This window comes from Trichechus manatus, unplaced genomic scaffold (assembly GCF_000243295.1).
Source record: "Trichechus manatus latirostris isolate Lorelei unplaced genomic scaffold, TriManLat1.0 scaffold00267, whole genome shotgun sequence".
Taxonomy (NCBI): domain Eukaryota; kingdom Metazoa; phylum Chordata; class Mammalia; order Sirenia; family Trichechidae; genus Trichechus; species Trichechus manatus.
Window position 1 is genome coordinate 1,275,524 of NW_004444203.1, and position 13,113 is coordinate 1,288,636.

Consider the following 13,113-nt stretch of genomic DNA (forward strand, 5'->3'; position numbering starts at 1 on the left):
ACAGATCCATAACAAGAGAACAGATCAAAAAGGTAATAAAAAACTCCTAGCAAATAAAAGCCCTGGCCTGGATGGCGTCCCTGGAGAATTCTACCAAACAGTCAGAGGAGCACTCACACCAGTACTACTTAAACTGTTTCAGAGCATAGAAAAGGAAGCAATACTCCCAAATTCCTTCTATGAAGCCAGCATGATCCTGATACCAAAGCCAAGCAAAGACTCCACAAAAAAGAAAATTACAGACCAATATCTCTCATGAATATAGATGCAAAAATTCTCAACAAAATTCTAGCCAACAGAATTCAGCATCATATAAAAAAAATAATACACCGAGACCAAGTGGGATTCATACTAGGTATGCAAAGATGGTTCAACATTAGAAAATCAATCGACGTAATATACCACATAAATAAAGGAAAAGAAAAAAATCACATGATCATCTCAATTGAGGCGGAAAAGGCATTTGACAAAGTCCAACACCCATGCCTGATAAAAACTCTCAATAAAATAGGAAAAGAAGGGAATTCTTCAACATAATAAAGGAAATTTATGCAAAACCAACAGCCAACATCATTCTTAATGGAGAGAGGTGGAAAGAATCCCTCCTCCCCCACCTCCAAGAATTCAAGCAAGACAAGAAGGCCCTTTATTACCACTGCTATTTAACATCGTGCTGGAAGTCTTTGCTAGGGCAATAAGGCAAGAAAAAGAAATAAAGGGCATCCAAATTGGAAAGGAAGTAGAACTATCCCTATTTGCAGATGATATGAGAATTCTAACAAACATTCAGAGAAGAGCTCACACCAGTACTCCCAATACTATACATACAGAACCCCAGGATTCCACAAGAAAACTACTGGAACTAATAGATTTAGCAGAGTAGCAGGATACAAGATCAACATACAAAAATCAGCTGGATTCCTATAAACCAACTAAGAAAACTTTGAAAAGGAAATCAAGAAAACAATACCATTTATAATTGCCCCTAAAATGATGAAATACTTAGGAATAAATCTAACTAGGGAAGTAAAAGCCTATACAAAGAGAACTACAAAACACTACTACAAGAAACCAAAATAGACCTACGTAAATGGAAAAACATACCATGCTCATGGATAGGTAGACTCAATGTTGTGAAAATGTCAACTCTACCCAAAGTGATCTGCAGATATAATGAAATCCTCATCCAAATACCAGCAGCATTCTTTAACAAAATGGAAAAACTAATCACCAACTTTATATGGAAATGAAAGTGACCCTGGATAAACAAAGCATTACTGAAAAAAAAAAAAAAGGAACAAAGTAGGAAGCCTCACATTACCTGATCTCAGAACCTACTATACAGCCACGGTAGTCAGAACAGTATGATACTGGTACAACGATACACACATGGGTCAATAGAACAGAATCGAGATTCCAGAAATAAATCCATACAACCTATGGTCAGCAGATTTTTTACAAAGGACCAAAGTCCATTAAATGGGGGAAAAGATAGTCTTTTTAACAAACTGTGCTGGCAAAACTGGATGTCCATCTGTAAAAAAATGAAACAGGACTCATACCTCACACCATACATAAAAGCTAACTCAAAATGGATCAATGACCTAAGTATAAATCTTAAAACAATGAAGATCATGGAAGAAAAAATAGGGACATTGAGAGGCGCCCTAATACACTGCATAAATAGAATACAAATCATAACTAACAATGTGCAAACTAGATATCTGGGAGCTCCTAAAAATTAAACACTTATGCTTCTTAAAAAACTTCACCAAAAGAGTTAAAAGAGAACCTACAGATTGGGAAAAAAATTTTGGTTATGACATATCCAACAGTAGTATAATCTCTAAAATCTAAAAAATACTTCAACACCTCAACAACAATCCAATTCAACAATGGGCAAAGGATATGAACAGACACTTCACCAAAGACATTCAGGCGGCTAACAGACACATGAGGAAATGCTCACAATTAGTCATTAGAGAAATGCAAATCAAAATTACAATGAGATACCATCTTACCCCAATATTACTGGCACTATTAAAAAAAAAAACCAAAACAAAACAGCAAATTACAAATATTGGTGAGGTTGTGGGGAGATTGGAACTCTGCCAGTGAGAGTGTAAAATGGTTACACCACTAGGGAAAATCATATGGCTATTTAAAAAGCTAGAAATAGAAATACCGTACTATCCAACAATCCCACTCCTAGGAATATGTCCTAGAGATATAAGAGCTGTCACATGATAGACATATGCACACCCATGTTCATTGCAGCATTATTCACAATAGCAAAAAGATGGAAACAGCCTAAGTGCCCATCGACAGATGAATGGATAAACAAACTATGATACATACACAATTGAATATTATGCAACGATAAAGAACAATGATGAATCTGTGAAACGTCTCACAACATGGATGAATCCGGAGGGCATTATGCTGAATGAAATAAGTCAATCACAAAAGGACAAATACTGTATGAGACCACTATTATAAAAACGCAAGAAAAGGTTTACATACAGAAAACAACGATCTTTGATGGTTAAGAGGGAGAGGAGGGCTGGGGAAGGAAAATCACTAACTAGATACAACAAAGTTATCAACAAGTGGTAATCTTGGTGAAGGGAAAGACAACACACAGTACGGGGGAAGTCAGCACAACTTGACCAAGACAAAGGCATAGAAGTTTCCTAGACACATCCAAATACCTTGAGGGACCAAGTTATTGGGCTGAGGGCTGGGGACCATGGTCTCAGGGGATATCTAGGTAAATTGTCATAACGTAGTTCACAAAGAAAATGTTCTACATCCTATTTTGGTGAGTAGCGTCTGGGGTCTTAAATGCTTGTAAGAGGCCATCTAATATACGTTTATTGGTCCCATCCTGTCCAGAGCAAAGGAGAAAGAAGAAAACAAAAGCCACAAGGATAATATTAGCTCAAAGGACAAATGGACCACATGAACCACAGTCTCCACCAGCCTGAGCCTAGATAAACTAGATGGTGCCTGGCTACTACCACCAATAGCTTGTACAGGGATCACAATAGAGGGTCCTGGACAGAGAGGGAGAAAAATGTAGAACAAAATTCAAATTCACACACACATACAAAACAGACTTACTGGTCTGACAGATCAGAGGAACCTCCAAGACTGTGATCCCTGGACACTCGACTAACTCAGAACTGAAGCCACTTCTGAAGTCCACCTTTCAGCCAAATATTAGACAGTTCTATAAAACAAACAATAACACAAGTGAAGAATCTGCCTGTTAGTTCAATCAAGTATAGGAGATCAAATGGGCAACACCTGCCCAATAGCAAAGGTGAGAAGGTAGGAAGGGACAGGAAAACTGGACAAACGGACACAGGGAACCTGTGTGAAAAGGGAAAGGAGGAGAGTGCTGATACATGTGGGGATTGCAACCGATGTCACAAAACTATTTGTCTATAAATTTTTGAATGAGAAACTAATTTGTGTTGTAAGCTTTCACCTAAAGCACAAGAAAATTAAAAAAAAAAAATCTATTTCCCTGTGGTGTCCAAGAAATAAAATATCCTCTAGAAGGGGGGGGTGATTTTTTTTTTATATATTTATAATATATTATAATAAATATTTACAATCTATTTCTTAAATATTATTGGATTTGTCTTCTCTTTTCCATTCCCATAGCCTAATAATTTTGGTTTTCATGCTTCTTTTGTGAACTACTTCTATAACTTTTTCCTACTTCTAAGATATGGTTCTGGGTACCTTTCTAATTCTGAGTCCTGTGATAAAGCCATTGGTTTATCCTACATAACACTGCAAAGTTAAATTTCTGGTAAGCATCAAAATAGCACGTCGATGTTTTGCTCTAAATTTTTGGTGTCTTCTAACTCCATCTATACTTTGATCCTGATCAACATTTCCAACTTCTGTGTGTGTGTGTGTGTGTGATTGCCTCACACAGTCCCACACCACTCAACCTGAATTGGTCAAGTTGTCAGAATATTATAAGCAATTGTTTGGAGGCTGGGTTTTGGAGTCACACCAACTGGGTTCATATCTTCTCTCTTCCACTTACTAAATGATGAACTTGGGTGAGTTAAATTCTTTCTTCTTCATCTGAAAGACAGCATAATTATAGTATTAACTTCTAGGTTGCTTTGAGGATTAAATGAATGTTTATGTATGTATGTACACATATATATGCATTCATTTAATCCTCAAAGTGACCTAGAAGTTGGTACTATTACATATACATATGTATATATAATATTAATATGTGTCTCCCAGTGACCATCTCCTCCCTGAAATTTACAAATCTGCCTCTATGGTATTACTCTAGACCTTACTGCCATTCAAAATTTCTCAATCTGGGAAATCTTAAGGCCCAATACAGCAATACCTGAATATCAGCTTCTGTCAATTCCCGTCTTTCAAGCTTTATTCCTTCTAAAGCTGCTCTTAAACTTCATTTATACTTTCAGTACCTTAACTCCTTCTTTTGTCCCAGTCGCCTGACCCACTCCTGGGGTCCTCTTCTTTCCTGTCCTAGTTTAGACCTAAGACACATCATTTAAACTACTTTTTTCTTTTCTTTTCTTTTTTTGACCGGCAGCCTTAATTCCTTTTCTTCCTATTCCTCTACCATGTTGTTGTTAGTGCCATTGAGTTGGCTCATGGTGCCCTTATGTACAGCAGGACAAAATGTTGCCTTGTCCTGCATCATCCTCATAAAAGTCAGCATGTTTGAATCCATCCTTGCAATCTTATGCCAGTTTATCTCACTGAGGGTGTCCCATGCCCTCTTCTTATTTGATTTCTCTGTGGTGTCTAACCCAGATAATCACTCTACCTCACCAAACATGATGTCCTTTTCTAGCGAGTAATCCCTCCTGATGACACGTCTGAAGCAAGCAAGTCAGACAATGTTCTGTTGTGATGTGTAGGATTTTCATTAACTAACTTTCAGAAGTAGAACACCAGGCCTTTCTTCCTAGTCTGTCTTAGTCTGGAAGCTCCACTGAAACCTGTCCATCATGGGTGACCCTGCTGGTATTTGGAACACTGATAGCATAGCTTCCAGCATCACGGCAACATGTAAGCCACCACAGAACGACAAACGGACCGACCAGTGGTGGGTCCCTCTGCTATGATCCCCATGAAAGCTTGCAGCCTTGTATTAATCCAGCTACCTGTTTTGTCCTCTTCTACATCCAGGCTACTGAGCGCTGCTACAGAAATCACAAACATATGGATCCGTTTCTCTATAAATTTATGTTCCATCTCAGCTGGGACCTCAATGCTGCTTGTTATTTCTTTTATATGCTCCTGGTCAACAGCTTCTTTTCACCACAGCAGCTTATCCAGACTTCATCGCTTTCTAAATAATTCTTTCTCTGCACATCTCCTTCCTAATGCCTATAAAACACAGAGGTTATCAAGCCTCTATTCAGTCCACTTCTGCACCAAAGCCTCATACTTAAAATCTGTCTTCTTACTGCCTTCTTTTCAGTCTGTCGACTTGAAGAAGTAGATCTCTAAGATTTTCATCTCTGTATTTACTTTAACGTATTAAACATGCTCACATTTCTTTTATCATTTACTACATCAATTTCCTTGACCCTGCACCGTCTCCTGCCCTATCTACTTTCTTTGACTGATGAGCTACGAATAGGCTGTGTGCATTCCTTTCCTACACTCCACTTGCTCATTATTTACTCTCTTTCATATTTCTCTGCTCCTCAGCCTCTGACACCTCTCTGGGTAATGTTTCATCAGTGACCCCATAACTGCCAAATCCAAAGGGAACTCTTCAGCCTCATCGTACTTGATTTCTCTGTGGTATCTAACCCAGCTGACCACCCTCCTGTCTTCTTAGACTCTCCTTGCGGAACTTCCTCTGTGGGGAGTTTCTGTGGTGATGAAATACCTGTGCTTACAAATTGATCTCCAAAAATTCATCACTTATCTTTACGGAACACATCTGAGTGTTCATGTTAGTCATTTTACAGAATGGTGATGCATTTCTGAATGATACTTTGAGGACTTACCTTTTATTGACTACTCCTTTCTTTCCCACAAGAATAACTTTCTACTCCCATTTAACGGAAATGCATCTTCAATATTGCCTCCAGGAGTACTGTGAGAAATAGCTCCGCAAATGTTGTGGTGTCATTTTAATTACATACTCTACTTTTAGCTATGTGTTTTGCTGAACATATTCTTATCTTTTTTTCATATTATGTTTTCTCCATTAGATTGCAATGTTCCTTGAGGTTAGTAATCACGTCCAGTTTATTCTTCCACTTCCTCACAGCACTTTAGGGGGTGCTCTGCATGAAAAAGAAACTTAAAACACTTTGAGGACTGATTTACTGAAATAACTTTTCCAGTATCAACCCTGAAAGAACTAGGTCAGTAACCCACAGAATTATATAATTTTTTTTTTAGCTGGAAGGGACCTTAGAGATCACTTTTTCCAGATCCTTCATTTTACAAATTAGGAAACTGAGTCCCCTTGTGCGAGTAATACTGCCAGGGTCACAACCCAGTCTTACCAAGGACGAACCCAATGCTCTTCCGAGAGCATCAACTCTCTGCAGGTTTGAGTCGTTTGTTTTCCAGATGATTTCTGCATATTTTTGGGGTGTGTGTGTCTGAGTCTGTATGTCTGTGTCTGGGTTTCAGGACTTTATAACCTCGCTGGATTACAGAAAAAAAAATTAACTATAGGAGAAAGAAGGAATGGCACCATATTAATAAAAGGGGGGTATTTTCTTTTCTTCTTGTTCTTAATATCATTATTAAGAAAAACAGGGGCAAGGACGAGAAGGCAGAAGGGGACAGGAAAGCTAGTAATAGGGTACCCAAGGTCGTGAAGGGGAGAGTGTTGGCATGTTGCGAGGTGGGCAACCGATGTCACAAAACAGTATGTGTACTAATTATTTAATGAGAAGCTAGTTTGCTTTATAAACCATCATCTAAAGTACAATTTAAAAAAAAGAGAAAAAAATCACAAAAAAGAAAGAAAAACATGTTTTTAAGACAAGTGAACATTTTATTGAATGAAAACCTTCATATTTAACCTGTCTCTTCCTCTGCAAAGATCTTCTAGCTTCCTTTCAGGGAGCACTATCTCCCTTACAGGGTCATTTCGTGGGGTACTAAGAGAACTGTGTGTATATTTAAGGAGTAAGCGTTTGCACGTGGCTCATCTGCAACTTCAGGCTGCAAGGGAACACAGCGTGGGGGGGCGGTGGGTTGGGGCGGAGAGCGGCTGTGAAGGGCGGGCGGCTGTGGAGAGAAGGCGACAGTAGCCTTCGGCGAAACCAGGCAGGTGGAAAGAGGGAGGGGTCTGTGAGTCCGCCGAGTTTCCAGGCGTCCGACTGGCCGCCTCTTCTGGGAGGGCCCAGCTGTCACTGCCGCCGCACGAGGGGCTTGAGCGCCGCTTGGAGAACTTGGCCCCGCGCAGTGTCCGCTCGCGCTCCTCCGGGACAGCAGGGAAGCAGGGCCTCGCGCCATGGGTGAGTTCTCAGCAGGTCGCGGGTCTCCGCCGCGCGGGGACACGTCGCCCAGAGGCTCGGCTGTGGGAATGGGCGTGACAGAAAGTGAATGTTCGTGCGCTTGTGATTACATCCCTTCCTGCTTCCCCCTCCTCCCCAAACTGTGTTTGGACTTTCCCTGCGCGCCAGGCTGTGGGGTTAAGGTGGCAGCTGGAGGCGACGGAGGGTGCTTGACAACTTAAAGAGGGCGAGGGTGGCGGGAGGCTGCGCCCAGTTTCCCGTTCCCACTCGGACGCCGAGACCCAAGCCCGGGTCGCTGCGCTTGAGGCGGTATTGGAGGAATGAAGAAAGACCAAGACTATCCAGAGGATTAGAAATAGCTACCGGCGTCCAGGCAGGTAGCTTGCGCCACCTTTTCCCGCGTTTCAAAGTGCCTTTTGGGGAGTAAACTGAGTGCACGAGAGATGGAAACTTGGTAAAACTTGCAGTTCGTGCAGGTTCGAGTGCTGGAAGGTGCTGGGCAGGGCGAGATTGGGTGCAATTTCTGGTCCCTGTGCAACCCGAGTGCCGCAGTTGTAGCAGAGGTTTGAAGTTGAGGCTGAAGGATGATTGTTGTAATCCAGGCAAAGGACCTGGTTGCAAGGGCGCCCTAACTGGCCCAGGCCGCTCCGCGGTGGAGTTTGGCGCAGTTCAGTTCCACTCGTTTCTGGACAGAGTCTGCTTCTCAGGGGCTTTGCGGCGGAAGCTTGGAAGAGCCCCAGGAATGTGGTTGAGTGGGGTGGAGGGGTGAGGGAACCGGGTGTGAGCCGATCAGAACCAAGCTCGGGGAGGTGGTGTTCGGTGCGAAGAGTTGGGGGAAGATGTGGGGAGGGGCCGGGAGAAGGGATTACCTCTCTTCCCAGACGTGGTTTGGTTTGTTTAGTTTATCCAGAGTGTGCAGAGGCAGTGCTGCCTTTCCAGGGTTACTGATTAGCGATCCATCAGCACTGCTGGTTTTCTATTCAAACGCCAGGATACTCATTGCTTCCCGTCCAAGTCCATTACGTGCCCCTCCCCCTTGACTCTCCCTTGTCCTTTATGCTTGGTGCTCCCAAGAATTGCTGAGTGATTTCTTCTTCAAGAATAAAGAGGTCTTTGGAATTGACGTGCTCGGGTTGAAATTCCTAAGTGCCTGTAGTAATTCCCACAGGCTCCAGTGTTAGGGGATGCTTTGACTGCTAATCGGTGGAGTTTATAGACACTGGCCAACTTGGAAGAGAGGAAAAAGAGAGCTGAGGACATTTTTGCCTATGAATGTTAGCTGTGATCAAGGCATTCATCGTTTGTTCTTGCTTGACCCTGGAAGAGTCTTAGACCCAATTTTAGGGCCTATGAATAAAACGGTGTTGGAAATGATCTCCAGAGTGGACTGTTAAAGTGTTTTCTGAATCAGAAAGGCTATTTCAAGTATTAAAAAAAAAAACAGATGAAACACTTTCCCAAGTGTGGTAGAGCATATTTCAGGCTTATTTAAATTTTTTTTTCTTAAATTTAGTTGTATCTGCAATGTAAACTTTCGTGAGACTAACGTGTAGAAAGAAAAGCTATCATAAATGGAGAGCCAAAATACTGACTTAATATAATCTATTTCTTGACTCTGTTATAAACATTAAGATGCTATGTGAATCTAACAATAGAATCTCTAGAAAGAACACTATTATTTTCCCTTTAACCTTAAGCTTGAGTGGACTATCTATAAAAGGGTAAGGATAGGTATTCATAATTTTGAAGTTATTTTTTCTGTCTAAGTTGTATTTCCAAACTGTAATGAAAACAGTTGGTCTTGGATTTTACTTCAATGCCTTTGATAAATTACCCATGACACCAAGTAGAAGGAAGGCGTTATTTGTGGGAGAGTGGATGGAGTTAAGTGAGCTGTTGTAATTGAGTGAAGTGTCTAACCCTTGGGGATCCTCTTTTCTATCTATAATCTGACAGATGCCTAAAACTTGTCTCTTATCTACTGCCAGGAATGGATTATATTTCTCCTGTTGTAATTTAAAGTCACCAAAAAAGCAGGTGGTACAAGGTGGCTAGTAAGAGAGAGTGAGTAGAAGAGGCAAGCAGAAACCAAAGGTCAGGGGAGTAGAGAAAAGAAGTATCTAGCAATCAAGAGTGAGAGCATGAAGCCTGGGAGCAGGACAGACATACAGATACACAGTTCAGAAATAAGTCAGGAACAGCCAATGAACAGATGGAGCAAATGAGAGAAAGAAGGAAGGAAGGAAGGAAGGATGTCCAGAAACTAGAGAGGAAAACACTTGGCCCCTTGTGGTCATCTTTCTCCTCTCCCTTTTAATTTGCTTGTAAAAAACCCAGGACTTCATTACTTAGAACCTCTTTTCTTTAGTGTTACTGGGGGATGAGGGTGCAGCACTAGACTCCAAATGGTTTAGAATGCCTGACTTTGCCAGTAAGCCAAGTCCATCTTTTACTAGTATCATGAAACTTAAAGTTATCATTTAAAGAAAGAAAGATGGTACGATGGCGGTGAATATAGCAATCCTTGTGTGTCTCAGAAGAAGAAATCTTTACTTCTTTTGTACGAATGTTGTACATTCGTTGGAATGAAATTGTTGGAAGAATGAAAGTAGTAGGTTAATCAAATATTCTGAATAATTTATAGCCATTAACTATCTGTATGGGATCAAATCGACAACAGCAACTCGAAAGATTAGATAGGAGCCTTAGGGAGCAATAAGTTTAGGTTAACGAGGGAAGAACAACTCAGAAAAGGTGGGTGAGAATGATTGTAGAACTCTAAGAATGTAATCAGTGTCACTAAATTGTACGTGTAGAAACTGTTGAAGTAGTGTAAGTTTTGCTGTGTGTATACTCAACAACAACAAAATAAAATTTAGACAATGAACTGAGAAAAAAATAATTTATAGCCATTGTATGTATAATGCACAAGGCTAATTCTCAAAAAAAAATTTTTTGCACAGTAGACAAACTGAGATTTTGGCATCTCGTGCTTCCTCTTTTTGTTTTCTTTTCTTCCCTGAGTAATGCAGCAGAGTTTTTCCTTCACCCAAAAATTCTTCTCTCCATAAAGGATATGATGAATTATTTCATACTAAAAAATTCAGTTCCAGTGATATGTTACCTTTGCTAGGAGTGTTTACATTGTATCTTCAAGGTTAATTTTAACCTGTGAGCCAGAGATGGGTTGTCTCTTTGTGGAATTTCACGTTTCAGTGGTGAGAAAGGTCAGGAAGATTCTTTAATCGCCCGCACCCAACCAAATGGCTTACTGTTCTACTTAACCCTATGTACTTTATAAACATTCACTCTGAAACCATTTATGTTTATTTAAAAATAATGTTGAACATTATTTAGTTCTACAGATACTATTAAGGAAAATTTCATGGAGGGAATGATATGATTTGGAAAGGCAGAGGGAAGACAAGAGATATTCTATATAGAATAATAGGCATCTTCTTAAAGCAGGGTGGAGGTGAGTTTTGGGGAACAGGATGACATGGATCTGGGTTGACAGGAGGGGATAGATGTTGGAGGGCCTTCAAAACCAACTAGAGCAATTTATAACCTACACAGGAGGAAACGGGGTCATGCAAGGTTTTTGAGCAGGGGAGAATTATAATGAAATTAGTGTCTAAGGAAGATAAATAAAGCACTGTTATTTAAGACAAAAGCTAAATTGGAGAAGATAGAGCCTGTTGTCACAGTAATTCTGGAATTATATGACATCGGTCTAGGCCTGAGTGGTGCTAGTGGAAATGGAGAGTAAAAGGTGGATTAAAGATATTTCTAATGAAAAATCGACAACATTTTGCAATTTAGTAATAAGAAGGAAAATGAATAAATGATTTTCTCTGGGGATTTGAAACCTTGAAGATGGGGAAAATAGTAGGTCCCTTGACAGAATATTTAGAGGAGAAATGAGATAGTTTTTTTTCCTTAGGTGTTTTGGGGAGCAGATTAATTTCATTTTTAAAATGCTAAACAAGAGGTGAAACCTAGACATCTAAATACAAGTATTTATTAGGTTGGAATTACACAATGTAAATTTGATCAAAGCACAAAAACAAGAAGGAAAATAAAGATTTGAGGGCTACCAACCTGTCAGTGAGAGTTAAATACAATTAATTATCCATTTGGAGGTACAGGGAATGTGGACTGAGGGGTAGGGAAGGAAGGAGTAAAGACTTTTTGGAGGAAGAGGAACATCAGCCATATAATAGGCACTGAATGCCCGCAAATTAGAGCAATGAAGTGTGACATCTTTAATATTCAGTCTTAGATCTGTTGTTATTGTTAGCGGCCATTGAGTCAATTCTGACTCATTGCAACCCCATGTGACCCCCATGAGTGTTAGATCTAGGAGTCCTTAAATTGTCATAGGAGAAAAAAAATCAGATGGAAATATTGTGCTCTCATTCAATTTCAGTAAAATGGATTTAGTTAGGAATATGTAAAATTGCTTGCAAATTTAGGCAAAAAATAATGTGACATGGTATTGTTTTGAATTCATACTTTTTTCATGAAAAATATGACACCCTAGAGACAGTATGATAAAGTATAAAGAGCCAAAATTTGAAGGGGGAGAAGCAGATGACAATCCCTCTTGTCTTTGGGTGGGTTATGTAAACTTTTGGTATTCTACTTCCTCTTTTGTTTGATGAGGGAGTTGCACAAAATCCTACAATTTATATACCTCAGATCTTGATTCATTAACAGTTAGAGGAAAAAACATGTAAGGACGATAAGATTGAGCTATTTCCATTAAGCAGATCAAGAACATTTTTTTAATGACCCTGGGCTAAACTTTTCAGCATCATTTGGCCTCTACTATGTTATTTTCCCTAGAAAATTTTAAATGTCTGAAAATAGTCTGAATCTGAGGAGAGAAAGATGACCAATGTATCTTTTAATCTACTGCTGCATAACCCAACCCAACCAAACCTGTTGCCGTCGAGTCAATTCTGACTGATAGTGGCCCTATAGAGCAGAGTAGAACCCATGAGGTTTCCAAGGAGCAGTTGGTGAATTTGAACTGCTGAGATTTTGGTTAGCAGCTGAGCTCTTAACCACTGTGCCACCAGGGCTCCTGCTGTATAACAACTATCCTAAAACGAGTAAATTTAAAACAATTCACTATTAACTCTTGTGGTTTTGTGGGTTGACTGTCTGCTGGGCAGTTCTCACTTGGGTCTCATGTAGTTGCAGTTTGATATTGGCTGAAGATTCAACCATTTGAAGAATTGATTGGGCTGGCTGTCTAAAATAGCTCACACATATAGCTGGAAGTTGAGGCTGACTGTTGGCTTGGAGTAGAGCTGGGGCCATCTTCGTGTGGCTTGAGCTTTTCACAGAGAGGTGACTGGGAGCATCCCCAGAAAGAACTTTCCAAGAAACACAGATTTTTTTATGTCCTAACATCAGAAGTCCCAGAACGACATGCCCACTGCATTCTATTGGTTAAGAAAATCATTAGAAAAATGGTGCTCTAGGCAGAAGCACCATGCCGTCCCTCCACAGCAAAGATCCGAAAAACTAAGCTGAACGAGAATACAACAATCCTGAAACCCTAAAACATCAAATGAAGAGATAAAGAACTCAG

The 13,113-nt window shown here is 40.2% G+C and overlaps 1 protein-coding gene across 2 annotated transcripts in view; it reads left to right on the forward strand.

The window, feature by feature from the left end:
• Positions 1–7,320: 7,320 nt before the first annotated feature.
• Positions 7,321–13,113, forward strand: part of GPM6A (glycoprotein M6A) — a 449,726-nt gene continuing 443,933 nt past the window's right edge. For both annotated transcript variants that reach the window (XM_004389907.1, XM_004389908.2), the window contains exon 1: positions 7,321–7,511. Coding sequence is in view for 1 of the 2 variants with exons in the window: in XM_004389908.2 (XP_004389965.1) it covers positions 7,508–7,511 (4 nt within the window). In the remaining variant the exon portion in view is untranslated. The remainder of the gene's footprint in view (positions 7,512–13,113) is intronic.